At 46.7% G+C, this 15,192-nt stretch overlaps 1 protein-coding gene across 1 annotated transcript in view; it reads left to right on the top strand.

Moving 5' to 3' along the window:
* LOC311137674 (A disintegrin and metalloproteinase with thrombospondin motifs 20-like) overlaps nt 1–14,946 on the top strand; it is a gene marked incomplete at both ends in the record, with an annotated part of 157,378 nt that extends 142,432 nt beyond the window's left edge. Inside the window, 10 exons of the mRNA XM_084172202.1 lie at nt 1,890–2,063; nt 3,369–3,539; nt 3,747–3,938; nt 4,137–4,266; nt 9,929–10,023; nt 10,121–10,215; nt 12,785–12,918; nt 14,043–14,134; nt 14,552–14,656; nt 14,857–14,946. Coding sequence (XP_084028328.1) covers nt 1,890–2,063; nt 3,369–3,539; nt 3,747–3,938; nt 4,137–4,266; nt 9,929–10,023; nt 10,121–10,215; nt 12,785–12,918; nt 14,043–14,134; nt 14,552–14,656; nt 14,857–14,946 — 1,278 coding nt within the window. The remainder of the gene's footprint in view (nt 1–1,889; nt 2,064–3,368; nt 3,540–3,746; nt 3,939–4,136; nt 4,267–9,928; nt 10,024–10,120; nt 10,216–12,784; nt 12,919–14,042; nt 14,135–14,551; nt 14,657–14,856) is intronic.
* Nucleotides 14,947–15,192: the final 246 nt, after the last annotated feature.

Here is a 15,192-nt window from a genome sequence, read left to right as displayed (position 1 = left end):
GGCCAAGCCGAATTTCTTCAGCCTCCTGAGTTTGAAGAGGTATTGTTGCTCTTTCTTCACCACACTGTCTGTGTGAATGGACCATTTCAGGTTGTCAGTGATGTGCAAGCCGTGGAACTTAAAGCTTTTCACCCTCCACTGCGTTCCCGTCGGAGAGTAGCAATGGTCAAGAGTGCTCGATGTGCGAGTAGCATAGGAGATGTGTTGATGGAACTTCGGTAGCGTTTTCCTCAGATTTCCTTTATTAGTCCCCAGCTACAATAAATGCTGCCTGAGGATATGCAGTTTCCAGTTTGCACAAAGTCCAATATAGTTCCTTGAGAGCCGTCCCGGTGTCTGCTTGGAAGGGGAAAATACACGGCCATGACAATGACCGAAGAAAATTATTTTGGGAGGTAATGCGGTAATTCTCTCACTCTATCAGGCCCCCTGAAGATGTACAGTATTTAAATAATGTTTATGTTGGACACAAGATGGAGAGCAAAGAGAGCTCCTCAGGTCCTGTATGCTCCTCACCCCCAAAGTGTGGTTGTGAAATCCCCATTGGGCTTGCAATGGGAGCCCATCTCTGTTTTCCTCCATGAGACCACTGCCACTTCCCAGCCTTTGTGGGCCTCACTCTCCCTCTCCCTCCCTGGTGTCTGGAAGCAATCATCTCCCTTCACATACCACCAGAAACCATGAAATCCACAACTAGAGCATAAAGACATGTTTTATATCTTAACATTCATGCCTGTGACAACTTTGGAAACCTCAGCACCCACCGTTTGGGCTTTTCAGCAGCCAGCCACTCAACCCCCTCACAGTCTGGTGAAGGGGTACGAGAGAGGAGGGGGATGTAGGGGTCCTCTCTCCTTTAAAAACATACAATTAGAATCACAGGTTCTACTTCTAGGCTATTCTCATATTCTATTTTAATTCTAATTGTATTCTAGCACAAATTATTATATTTTTATGAACAAAAACGACATACTGCAGATGGGTAGAGAGCAGCAGTTTCTGGAGAAGCTCAACTCCATCAAATAGTGTGCTTAACTATGACAAGTGTGATCCCCGGCAATGAAAACCAAAAGCCTCTTGGAAAGAGACTAGAATCTAATTTCTTAAACCGTAATAGTTGTTCAAATCGTAGTAGGAGGCTCTATTACACCCCACTTTGGGATATTAAAAAAGACGGCCTTTAAATGAGGCCTTGTTCTGTACATTAATTGATCTGACTAGGGGAACTTGCAGTTTCTAAAGATATTGTGGCTGTATAGCGAGTATTTATACAGCTTTCTTCTAGAACCCCGGGGGTTGGTTTCCGGACCCAGATTAAGCCTATTCCTGGACTAAAAAGCACTTTGAATGGAGGGTCTCCATTGTACATGCTTCTTAGTCCAGGATAACGCTTAATCTTTGTCCGGGAAACCTCTTTCTAATGAAATCCTGGAGATCTATTAGTGCTGGAGAGCTTCCTTAGCATGCAGGTAGGATTCTCAATGACTTCAAAGAGATGGGCCAGGTGATAGACCTGTGGGTAAACTCACAATATGGCTCACACAGACACAACAACCAAAGGCTCAGAGGAAAACATACGTCTCTGTCTGCATTGTTCAAGGACATTGTGTAGAGGCATCAAAGCCTGTGACGCAGACCCAGCAGACTAAACAAAGCATGTACTGTATGTTACAAAACGTTGATGCTTCGTCCAGGTCAGAGAGTGGAAGGGGACATGATGGGAAGATTTATGTTTTTGTGTGAATTTGAGACTTGGTTGCTACAGTAGCAAGCTGAAACACAGATGAGGATATCTGTGCTGGCAATGCAATGACAACAACCTGATCGTGAACTAGCTTGTGTGTTGTGTGTCAGTCGATCTAATGTGTGTGTTTGTGTGTGTTTTGTAGTGCTCTGTCACCTGTGGAGTGGGGGTCCAGAACAGATATGTGTACTGCAGACTGAAGGGTACAGGGCGGGTGAGAGAGGAGCTGTGTGGTTCCCACCACCGTCCGGCCACTGCCCAGCCCTGCCAGGCTACTGAGTGTCTCCATCACACCTGGGCAGCCGGAGAGTGGCAAGATGTAAGTATAGACAACTATCTATCTTTCTATCTCACTTACCCTGTCTTCTTCTATATATAATTTTTCTAATGTCCTAGACGGAACTTCGGAGAGTCAATGTGCTTTCAAATACTATTTCATCATTAGATTTTTTGGATTGTATTCACATAGATTTGTTAATAGAGACAGACTCCAGTTGCTAGCATGTGTGTTTAATGAACACACAGCAGTCATGGTGTTTGTGTGCGAGAGACAGACATAAGATCATCATACCGGAGATTGTTATTGGCAGTGCTCTGTCATAGAGCTAGTGGACCAGACCAGCTGTGTTTGTGAGGTCACTGAGGTAGCCCAGCACTCCTGCATCAGACATGAGGGTTTAAACGATAACAATCACTCTATGATAAATCACATCAAAACCTCAAAGCACTGATCCATATCACATCCATGTCTTTTGTCTAGTCGAGTGGCACTGCACTGTGTGACATGAGCACTGAGCAGTCCTCTTCAACCTAGTGTTTTTTTCCCCTTGGCCACGCTCTTCCTTTCATGTCCCCCCTACTCCGTCGCCAAACTTCAGGACACAAGACGAGCACCATGTAAGGACTTTGTGCTGCTTCCTCCTGGTGCAGAAATGTTTGCACATGCTCAGATCCTGTCTGTCTGTGTTGCTATGCATTCCACTGATTGTTTACAGCCTCCTGACTCAGAAACAGACATTTCTGGCCCAGAAACCATTTCAGCATTCATAACTGTGCTTAGAATATGAGATATTCTAATAAACAAAACTGATATCTTATTTGATTTTATAGGACATACGCTTTAGCCATTCAAAACCTAGCGTGCCTACTCTCACATTGTAAAACCTGTCTTAACTTTAGACTACCTCTCTAAGCCATCATTCCAATTCACTCAAAACCAACTTGAGTATCCACCAATGACTTGCCATGTCCTTTATGTCTGGGGTTGGCCTTGAAAGCAATGGGAGATGTCATATCATTCTTACTTTTCCTCCCCTGGATAAAGTGTAGAATACATTTTTTGGAGTGTGGGCATCTGGAGAGCTAAGGAAACAACCAAGCCTGTCAGAACTTCTCTGGAGTATCTCTGCTAGCAGTCCAACACTGCCCCCTATGCCAATCTAAAGACATTACCCTTTGATCCACACGCGTATTAATCTCGTCCACCAGCCGGCTCTCGCTCTATCGAACCTATATGCGGTAGCAATTGAGACTGGGGACAAGGTTACAGTTGTATTACGTTTAATGCCTTTTAATGTTGACATGATGGCTGATCGTCATATTGGCCTGTGTCTGTTCTCTGCAGTGTAATGCCACCTGTGGAGAAGGTATGAGAAACAGGAAGGTTCTGTGTATGGGGGCCGGGCTGACCCCAGTCCAGGATGCCCTCTGTGACCCCTTGTCTTGCCCTGCCCTGCACCAGCCCTGCAGCAGAGCACCCTGTTACAACATGTGGATAACAGGAGAGTGGTCACAGGTACAGTAGGAACCTTGGTTTAGGAACCCTCTGCCTGGTCATACCTTTAAATAGGCCTACCTTTGCGTCATTTGATGTAACAATTTACCAACAGTATTTGACTAGCCAAGGTCGTCAATCAGAAATTGATATATTGAGGTGTTATTCCACAAATGTATCTATATCCTTATCCACTGAGGTGTGATTTCAATTGTGTGTGATTTACAGTGCTCTGCTAGCTGTGGCGTGGGCTACCAGCAGCGTATAGTGTCCTGCTCCATGAAACCCTCCTCCACCCTGCACCCCTATGATGCCCAGTCCCGCCCTCACTGTCCAGAGCCTCACCCACCTAGCACCAGGCAGTGCCTCCTTCGAGACTGCCCACAAGCTGCCTACTGGAAAGTTGGCCCATGGAGCAAGGTGTGTTTCAGTGTGTTTGAGAGAGAGAAAGAGGGGGATGGAGAGAACATGGAGAGAGAGAGAGAGAAAGAGAGAGGGGGTGGTTAATGGTATCAGATCATGTTATTGAAACAACAGTTATGTTTGTACAGTGAGTATGTAATATGTCAGTAGTCTACATGTAATTCACTGTGTTGATGTCCTTTATGTGCTCCTCAGTGCTCCCAGACGTGTGGAGCGGGGGTAATGGAGCGCAGGGTGGAGTGTCTGACCTCTAAAGGTCAACTGTCCAAACACTGCCGTCCAGCCGAGAGGCCCGAGTCACAGGCCACCTGCCGAGAGAGAGAGTGTGAGTCTCTACAGTACCACTACTGCTACATACATACAAACACGCACGCACACACACACAAACACACATACACACACACACTTCTACACAGCCTCTCTAATACTTATCTCTACTACTACTACACAGCCTCTCCCTGACAAACCCTTTCCATTCCCTCATGAACTGTACACAATGGTTTTCAGAAAGTGTGCTTACAGCTATTGCAGCGCCGCTCTGAAGTATTAGGCCTACAACTTAGATGTGCTTTCCTTGATGACTTTTCTGATCCATGCAGTGCTTAATGCCAAACAGGAGTGTGTATAGTAATGGAATGAAATCGACTGTGCTGTATAGCAGCCAACTGCCATATCTGATAGTGTTTATAGAAGGTCAACTTATTTCTTTATTTTAACACATTGGGCATAACGTTAACCTTGACTTTAAGCCTTTCTCTGAGCAATTGGTCTCTGAAACAATAAATAGTGAGTCAGAGTTCTCTACTCACGCTGGTGACAGAGAGGCAGTCAGACAGTGAGGAGTGTGCTGGGGCTGAGGCTGAGGTTGGGGCTGGGGCTGACTGGAGTTGAGTCTGGGGCTGAGGCTGGGGCTGGGGCTGAGGCTGGGGCTGGGGCTGAGGCTGGGGCTGAGGCTGGGGCTGTGGCGACCTTCACTCCTGACCCTATGTGTTAGCTGAGTTGGCTCCTGGCCAAGGTTTGCAGGTTCATTCCCCACATTTCAGATGTTTACACACGGCCTGGGGATTGCGCTGGAGCATTGTGCCGCATGTCTCTTGCCAAGTCATGCATCGGGCTAAATTAAAATGCTCGGGTGACAGCCAGTTCACCGGTCAAGTAGTAATACTAATCAGCTAATCAGAAAGAACTGGCCTCCAACCACACATGAACAATAATAGGGAATGTAAATAAAGAGAGATTTTCTTGTTTTCTAGAGATCCACTAGAGATCCTGGTTCGAATCCAGGCTCTGTCATAGCTGGCTTCGACCAGGAGACCCATGGGGCGGCGCACAATTGGCCCAGCGTCGTCCAGGGTAAGGGAGGGAATGGCTGGCAGGGATGTAGCTCAGCTGGTAGAGCATGGCGTTTGCAATGCCAGGGTTGTGGGTTTGATTCCCACGGGGGGCCAGTATGAAAAATAGACAAATAATGTATGCACTCACTAACTGTAAGTCGCTCTGGATAAGAGTGTCTGCTAAATGACTAAAATGTAAATAACAAGCATCTTCATGAGTTTTTCCTGCTGTTTATTTATTGGAACGCTAGTAGCGTTTTGTTGTTTAACACTTTCATTTACTGACCTATTTACAAGACCTATTTTTATTTATTTATTTTTATTTCACCTTTATTTAACCAGGTAAACCAGTTGAGAACAAGTTCTCATTTACAACTGCGACCTGGCCAAGATAAAGCAAAGCAGTGCGATAAAAACAACAACACAGAGTTACATATGGGGTAAACAAAACATAAAGTAAAAATACAACAGAAAATATATATACAGTGTGTGCGAATGTAGTAAGTTATGGAGGTAAGGCAATAAATAGGCCATAGTGCAAAAAAGTTACAATTTCGGGGTGCAAATTAGCAAAATATATAACATTATGGGGATGAGGTAGTTGGGTGGGCTAATTTCAGAATGTCTGTGTACAGGTGCAGTGATCGGTAAGCTGCTCTGACAACTGATGCTTAAAGTTAGTAGGGGAGATGAGTCTCCAGCTTCAGAGATTTTTGCAGTTCGTTCCAGTCATTGGCAGCAGAGAACTGGAAGGAATGGCGGCCAAAGGAGGTGTTGGCTTTGGGGATGACCAGTGAGATATGCCTGCTGGAGCGCAGACTACGGGTGGGTGTTGCTATGGTGACCAGTGAGCTAAGATAAGACGGGGATTTGCCTAGCAGTGATTTATAGATGACCTGGAGCCAGTGGGTTTGGCGACGAATATGTAGTGAGGGCCCGCCAACAAGAGCGTACAGGTCACAATGGTGGGTAGTATATGGGGCTTTGGTGACAAATCGGATGGCACTGTGATAGACTACATCCAATTTGCTGAGTAGAGTGTTGGAGGCTATTTTGTAAATGACATCGCCGAAGTCAAGGATCGGTAGGATAGTCAGTTTTACGAGGGCATGTTTGGCAGCATGAGTGAAGGAGGCTTTGTTGCGAAATATGAAGCCGATTCTAGCTCTAACTTTTGATTGGAGATGCTTAATGTGAGTCTGGAAGGAGAGTTTACAGTCTAACCAGACATCTAGGTATTTGCAGTTGTCCACATACTCTAGGTCAGACCCGCCGAGAGTAGTGATTCTAGTCGGGTGGGCGGGTGCGAGCAGCGTTCGGTTGAAGAGCATGCATTTCGTTTTACTAGTGTTTAAGAGCAGTTGGAGGCTAAGGAAGGAGTGTTGTATGGCGTTGAAGCTCGTTTGGAGGTTTGTTAACACAGTGTCCAATGAAGGGCCAGATGTATACAAAATGGTGTCGTCCGCATAGAGGTGGATCCAAGCGTCACCAGCAGCAAGAGCGACATCATTGATATACACAGAGAATAGAGTCGGCCCGAGAATTGAACCCTGTGGCACCCCCATAGAGACTGCTAGAGGTCCAGACAACAGGCCCTCCGATTTGACACATTGAACTCTATCTGAGAAGTAGTTGGTGAACCAGGCGAGGCAGTCATTTGAGAAACCAAGGCTATTTAGTCTGCCAATAAGAATGCGGTGGTTGACAGAGTCGAAAGCCTTGGCCAGATCGATGAAGACGGCTGCGCAGTACTGTCTATTATCGATCGCGGTTATAATATAGTTTAGGACCTTGAGCGTGGCTGAGGTGCACCCATGACCAGCTCGGAAACCAGATTGCATAGCGGAGAAGGTACGGTGGGATTCGAAATGGTTGGTGATCTGTTTGTTAACTTGGCTTTCAAATACTTTCGAAAGGCAGGGCAAGATGGATATAGGTCTGTAACAGTTTGGATCTAGAGTGTCACCCCCTTTGAAGAGGGGGATGACCGCGGCAGCTTTCCAATCTCTGGGGATCTCAGACGTTACGAAAGAGAGGTTGAACAGGCTAGTAATAGGGGTTGTGACAATTTCGGCGGCTAATTTTAGAAAGAAAGGGTCCAGATTGTCTAGCCCAGCTGATTTGTAGGGGTCCAGATTTTTCAGCTCTTTCAGAACATCAGCTGTCTGAATTTGTGTGAAGTCTACTTTAGACTCTTCTTCAGTTATAGGCTACATCTACGTAGATTATTGGTTAAAGGTCCAGTGGAGCCGTTTCTATCTCAATATCAAATCATTTCTGGGTAACAATTAAGTTCCCTACTGTGATTGAAACAAAAATAGCTTCTTAGCAAAATACAATTTCTCAAGCAAGAATGTTGCTAGGACTGTCTGGGACTGGTCTGAGAGAGGGGTCTAATTGGAGGAGCCTTATGGGAGGGATGTGCAACCTGAAAACTAGCTGTTATTGGCAGAGAGGAGGGCACACTCTCTGTTATTGGTCTATTGATTTACAGTATACCGCCTAATGATGTATCCCCAACTGAAATTTCAGGTTGTCTTTTCAAACAGCTCTTACACTAAAAGTGCATTATAATTATAATAATTACAATTTCACAGTATTATTTGAACCTCATAGTGTAGAAATATATATATATATAAAACACAGGAAAACGTTACGTTTTAACTGCACTGCCCCTTTAAAATAATCTTAAAATACCTGTACTTTTTTACTGAAAAAACATGTATGTTTTACATTTGATGGTAGATCATGTAAATTTGCGTGTAAAGTATCCTGTTACAGTGAGGGAAACAAGTATTTGATCCCCTGCTGATTTTGTACGTTTGCCCACTGACAAAGAAATTATCAGTCTATAATTTTAATGGTAGGTTTATTTGAACAGTGAGAGACAGAATAACAACAAATAAATCCAGAAAAACACGTCAAAAATATTATGAATTGATTTGCATTTTAATGAGGGAAATAAGTATTTGACCCCCTCTCAATCAGAAAGATTTCTGGCTCCCAGGTGTCTTTTATACAGGTAATGAGCTGAGATTAGGAGCACACTCTTAAAGGGAGTGCTCCTAATCTCAGCTTGTTACCTGTATAAAATACATCTGTCCACAGAAGCAATCAATCAATCAGATTCCAAACTCTCCACCATGGCCAAGACCAAAGAGCTCTCCAAGGATGTCAGGGACAAGATTGTAGACCTACACAACGCTGCAATGGGCTACAAGACCATCGCCAAGCAGCTTGGTGAGAAGGTGACAACAGTTGGTGCGATTATTCGCAAATGGAAGAAACACAAAAGAACTGTCAATCTCCCTCGGCCTGGGGCTCCATGCAAGATCTCACCTCGTGGAGTTGCAATGATCATGAGAACGGTGAGGAATCAGCACAGAACTACACGGGAGGATCTTGTCAATGATCTCAAGGCAGCTGGGACCATAGTCACCAAGAAAACAATTGGTAACACACTACGCCGTAAAGGACTGAAATCCTGCAGCGCCCGCAAGGTCCCCCTGCTCAAGAAAGCACATATACATGCCCGTCTGAAGTTTGCCAATGAACATCTGAATGATTCAGAGGAGAACTGGGTGAAAGTGTTGTGGTCAGATGAGACCAAAATCGAGCTCTTTGGCATCAACTCAACTCGCCGTGTTTGTAGGAGGAGGAATGCTGCCTATGACCCCAAGAACACCATCCCCACCGTCAAACATGGAGGTGGAAACATTATGCTTTGGGGGTGTTTTTCTGCTAAGGGGACAGGACAACTTCACCGCATCAAAGGGACGATGGACAGGGCCATGTACCGTCAAATCTTGGGTGAGAACCTCCTTCCCTCAGCCAGGGCATTGAAAATGGGTCGTGGATGGGTATTCCAGCATGACAATGACCCAAAACACAAGGCCAAGGCAACAAAGGAGTGGCTCAAGAAGAAGCACATTAAGGTCCTGGAGTGGCCTAGCCAGTCTCCAGACCTTAATCCCATAGAAAATCTGTGGAGGGAGCTGAAGGTTCGAGTTGCCAAACGTCAGCCTCGAAACCTTAATGACTTGGAGAAGATCTGCAAAGAGGAGTGGGACAAAATCCCTCCTGAAATGTGTGCAAACCTGGTGGCCAACTACAAGAAACGTCTGACCTCTGTGATTGCCAACAAGGGTTTTGCCACCAAGTACTAAGTCATGTTTTGCAGAGGGGTCAAATACTTATTTCCCTCATTAAAATGCAAATCAATTTATAACACTTTTGACATGCTTTTTTCTGGATTTTTTGTTTGTTATTCTGTCTCTCACTGTTCAAATAAACCTACCATTAAAATTATAGACTGATCATTTCTTTGTCATTGGGCAAACGTACAAAATCAGCAGGGGATCAAATACTTTTTTCCCTCACTGTATGTTGAAACTGACCTACAGTCCAGTACCATCCTATAATACTGTAACACTAAGGGCTGGATTCAATCCTTATCGCCGAAGATTCGCGTTAAAATGTAAAGGTAGTTTCCAAATGAGCCGACGACATATGCAGCGTTTACCGTGAATGCATTCTCCGCAAACGCGGGAACATTTAGGTTTCAATCGAGCTATAACACTGATCTGCCACGATACTTCGGTGATACGGATTGAATCCAGCCCTAAAGGTGCTCCGTCTTATTTCTGATTATAGGTCAGTTGTTCACGTCCTGCAGAGAGGTCCAGATAATACAGGGGGTGAGGATGGATGGGGAGTACAACCTGAAAGTCAAGTCCAGGATACTACAGGTGTGTGCTCTCTGTCAGAATCACTGACTATCACTTCATCATTAATCACTTCCAGGCCAGGATTCAGAATTTGTTGTCTCAATGTGTTTCTTCCTAGATCTACTGTGCTGAGATGCAGACTGATTTCCCTAAGGAGTATGTTACGCTGCGGAGTGGTCAGACAGACAACTACTCAGAGGTCTATGGATACAGGTGTGCTCATTGAAACCGGATTGTCTGTGCTGAATACAGTTTCTGTTTATGGACAGAATACACTATAATACTGTAAATGATTCTATATTAACATTCATTCAAACAGTCATTACATATAAGCAATGAGTCAGGAAGCAGGTGCAAAAGTTGAGTTTAATAATGAGAATAAGCAGGAAAACAAAACAGAAGAAGCGTACTGAACGTGAAGAAAACCAGAGCGGGAGGTTCCTGGTGGAGAGCCAGACGTGATCACCAGGATGGAACACGGGAGACCCCGCAGTAGGTAGACCAGAGAGAGGGATAAAACGGCAGGATGTAGAGAATCTGTCAACAATGACCATAATAGTGGTAAAACCATCAGAAATTGGGAGATCAGATACAAAGTATATGGACAGATCTGACCAAGGCCACTGAGGCACGGGAAGGGGAATTAGTTTCCCTGCTGGAGCGTGCCGGGGAGATTTGGATTGGATATATACGGTGCATGAGTTGACATAGTGGGCGACGTCCTGCGCCAAGGTGGGCCACCAGTATTTATCGGAAAGGGATTGGATGGTGCGGGTGATACCTGGGTGTCCAGCAGCGAGGGATGTGTGTGCCCAGGTCAACAGCCGATCGCTCACCCCCGTGGGGACGTAGATGCGCTCTGGAGGGCAGGTAGCAGGAGCGGGTTCCCTCTCCAGAGCCTGGCGGATGTCCAACGATTCAGGAGGACAGATTGATAGGCTGGAGGGCACTCACAGGACCCTCTACCAACGTGGGACCACAGGGTGCGGGAAAGCAGGTCCTCCAGCATCCTGGTCCCCAGGCGGTGATTCTCATCCTCGACCAGGAGATGGTGGGGTTATGAAGTTGGAGCCATAGGAGGCCAAGGATAACTTTGTGTATGGATGCAGTGGTGATGAGGTAGGGAAGGCTTTCCTGGTGCATGGGTCCCACGGTCAGGGTGAGTGGTGCTGTGATATAGTCCCCTGTAGCTTAGTTGGTAGAGCATGGCGCTTGCAATGCCAGGGTTGTGGGTTCGTTTCCCACGGGGGGCCAGTATGAAAATGTATGCACTCACTAACTGTAAGTCGCTCTGGATAAGAGCATCTGCTAAATGACTAAAATGTAAATGTGCGTAATTGTGCCGGATCCCAATGGTCGCGTATCCAGGGCTTGGACAGGAAAAGGAGAGGAGAGCGGGTATGAAGTTAAGTTCAGGGAGGAGGCGAGGGCCTGAAGTTCCCAGCGGCACCGGAGTCCACTAGAGCTGTAGAGACAACACTCAAGGGACAGCCAGCCAGTGAAATGGGAGAACGATGATAATGGAATACTCACGCCTACCTTAGGAGACGGAAGGTCACGGGGCCGCCCCTCTGCTCTAGTGGGCCCCGGGTTGGGATGCACCGGACACCGCTGAAGCTGGTGCCACTCCTGGCCGCAATAGGGACAGAGCCCCAGCTGTCTCCGGTGACGCCGCTCTGCCGCAGAGAGGTGTGTGGCCCCTACCTCCATGGGTTCAGGCTCTGCCTCAGCACAGCCTAAGGAGGGAGGCGAGGTAGACACCGGCGCTCCCGAAGAAGGTTATCCAGATGGATGGCCATTGCCATGAGAGCTCCGCACTCTATTCCACAGTGGACTGTCACAGTCCGAAAGGTGAGGGCGTACTCTGCAGTGGTCTGGGCACCCAGCTGGAGTTGGAAGAGTCGCTCACCTCCCTCTCTGCCCTCTGGAGGATGGTCGAAGACCGCCCTGAACAGAGCCATGAACCTCTCATAGGAACCCAGCTCCTCCTCTCTCCCAGACGGCCGTAGCCCACACCAACGCCCGTCCGGTCAGCAGGGAAATGACCGTGGCAACCTTGGACCCCTCGGTGGTGGCGGCTCCCGTCTGATAGGCAAAATAGAGGGAGCACTGGAGTAGGAAGCCACAGCATTTCGATGGAGTATCGTCATACTTCTCTGGAAGGGACCGTCGGGCATCGCTGACCTGGCCGGACGCCTGGGTAGGCTGGGGGACTGGCTCACTGTGATGACCTGTGGTAGGCGGCACTCCATCAGAGGTATGGAGAACCTTCGCTGGTGGTGTTGAGGCGGTGGAGAACGCAGAGGATCTCCTTCATGGTCGTACCCAGTAGAGCCAGCTGGTCGGGGTGTTGGTGGAGTAGATTACCCTGATCCTCGACCGTCTGGAAGATGGTGTTTTCTTCTGCTGCTTCCATTTTTTTCAGAGGCAGTATTCTGTAATGTATATGCTAGGAGTCAGGAAGCAGGTGCAGAAGGTGAGTTTAATAATGAGAATAAGCAGATAAATAAAACAGAAGACGCGTACTCAACGTGAACAAAACCAATACTGCCTGAAGACTGAGGCTACTGAGGGCTAAATAAAGGGGAAGTAATCAAGGTAATGATGAAGTCCAGGTGTGCATAACGATGGGGAGCAGGTGTGCGTAATGATGGTTGCCAGGTGTGCGTAATGTGGGTTGCCAGGACGGTGGTTAGTAGACCAGCGACGTCGAGCGCCGGAGAGAGGGAACGGGAGTAGGCGTGACATGTATCTTATCTGAAACATTATTTTTAATGTCTAGGTTGCTGAATCCTTTTGAGTGCCCCTACAACGGCAGCAGAAGGCAGGACTGTGACTGCAGGAACGATTACTCTGCAGCGGGATACACTCTCTTCCACAAGGTCCGTCTGGATGTCCACTCACTGAGGATAATGAGTGAGTAATGACCATATGATTGCCTGACCACCCTACTGCAATGAGACCACACATCCATGTTGTTTTACCCCTGCACACAGCCCGCTCCTCTCGCCCACCGCACTAAATAATGGGATTTTCACCGCCTTTCGCCACACCCTCAGGCTCTGTACAGAAATCATGATAACGCCTTTCAACAGGCCTGGTTCACATCACTGGCATAGAGTTGAAAACGCATGGTCACCTTGAGACATACACTTACACAGACACATGGTCACTCACAGGCATACTCACATACACACAAATGCTTGTACACACACAAAATCTCTTATGTTCTCTGACACACACGTGCATACTCTCTCTCTCTCACTCTTACACTCTCACACACACACGCAACATCTCCAGGCGATAATCCTCTGCCCATTACGACGTCCAGCCCCACCTCTCCAGTTGTCCCTGAGCATGTCTTCGATTAGTGTACATGTGGCGTGGTCAGGATTAGTGGTAATTATATCTGTGTGCGGCTAGGAGGAGGGAGCCCACTGCCCTCCACAGAACACATGCAGTCATCTCCCCACCCCATCCCCTGTCTACTCTGGTCCTGACAGCACATGTTCCCACCACACAAGGCCCTCCCCTCTCACTGCATGGAACTAATTTAGATTTGGGGCGGCTTGGCTATACTAATGGGTTCAAGATGAAGAGAAGATTATGAGCTGCTCTAGCTGTGCAATGCGTTTCTCATTAACTTTACCGCCATTTCTCACACACAGACAGACACAGAGAGAGAGAGAGTCATCTTAAATGTCATGTGGTTTAACCTCTGAGTAACTTGTCTCTTACAGGAACTCATGTCTCTGTGTATTACATTTACATTTACATCATTTAGCAGACGCTCTTATCCAGAGCGACTTACAAATTGGTGCATTCAACTTATGATAGCCAGTGGGACAACCACTTTTTTATCTTTCTTTTTTAATGGGGGGTAGAAGGATTACTTTATACTATTCCAGGTATTCCTTAAAGAGGTAGGGTTTCAAGTGTCTCCGGAAGGTGGTCAGTGACTGACTGTAACCTTCATATGCTCTGTGTCTGTCTATTGTTCGTGTATTGATTTTAACCATATTCTCTGTGTTATGTATCAGCCACAGACCTGAAGTTCTCTCAGACCCTGCTTGGTCGTCCCGTCCCCTTCGCCACAGCAGGAGACTGCTACAGTGCTGCCAAGTGTCCTCAGGTAGGAAATAGAGACCATTTTTGAGTCTATGAATTACAGACTGTAATCTGTATGCCTGTATGTCTTGATGGGGGGCCTTGAGCCAACTTTTCCTGGGCGAGTATTGAAATACAGTTCTGTCTGAATGGGTTTTATTGACCTAACACGTCCAGTCTGTTAACTGGAGATTAATCATACGTGTTCCCAGTTTCCACCAGGGGAGTAACCACATAATGACACTTAACCATCCAGTGTAGCTCAGTGTGTCTGTTCACTGTACCGTGGTGCTGCTTTCGTTGTCAGCCCCTGGAATGGAAATGAAATACAGCCTAATTTAATGTATTTGAATCCTGATCAGGTCCACTTTAAAACAATTTCAGTTTGATCAAGGGAAGTTGGTCTGAGGTCTATTGTAATCACTGTGGTGTTCTTCCACAGGGCCAGTTTAGTATCAACCTCATAGGGACTGGTCTGAAGGTGGCTGAGACAACCAAGTGGACCTCACAGGGCAACTATGTCTCTGTCAAAGTCCACAGGTCAGAGGTAAGGAGGACTCTAGGATTCTGGTGTTCTGAATAACTGTACTCTAAACCCTCCTATCATCTGAATTGCCACCTGTTATATTTCTAGTCTGATTCATTAAAATGAATTTCTAGTAGCATTAATAAAATCCTATTTCTTTATGGAAAGTTCCTCTGTCCTGTCCCACTCCATTTCATTCTCATTTCTCCCTCTGTCTGTAGGATGGAGCAAGAATCTATGGTCGCTGTGGTGGGTTCTGTGGGAAGTGCATTCCCCAGCCTCACAACGGCCTGCTGGTTCAGGTCCAGTGAGGGTCAAGGACCAAACCCCAACCAACCATCTCCCAACGGTCTCCCAACGGTCTCCCAACGTCAGACCAAGAAGTGAAACACAGACACAAGACCAGAGCTTCTGGGGATCCAATGCACTTAATTTGTGAATGTTGCCGTCCGCTCCTCCCTTCATCACTGGGGTTTAATGGCGGGAACCCGGTTACCAAGATTTACTGCCAAAAACCACTCCCTTTTTCCGGGATAAATAAAGTGGGGGAAAAAAGT

This window comes from Coregonus lavaretus (genome assembly GCF_964263955.1).
Source record: "Coregonus lavaretus genome assembly, chromosome: 11".
NCBI classification, from domain to species: Eukaryota; Metazoa; Chordata; class Actinopteri; order Salmoniformes; family Salmonidae; genus Coregonus; species Coregonus lavaretus.
Note: the sequence above shows the minus strand (reverse complement) of the source record. Positions and strands in the feature narration are given on the sequence as shown.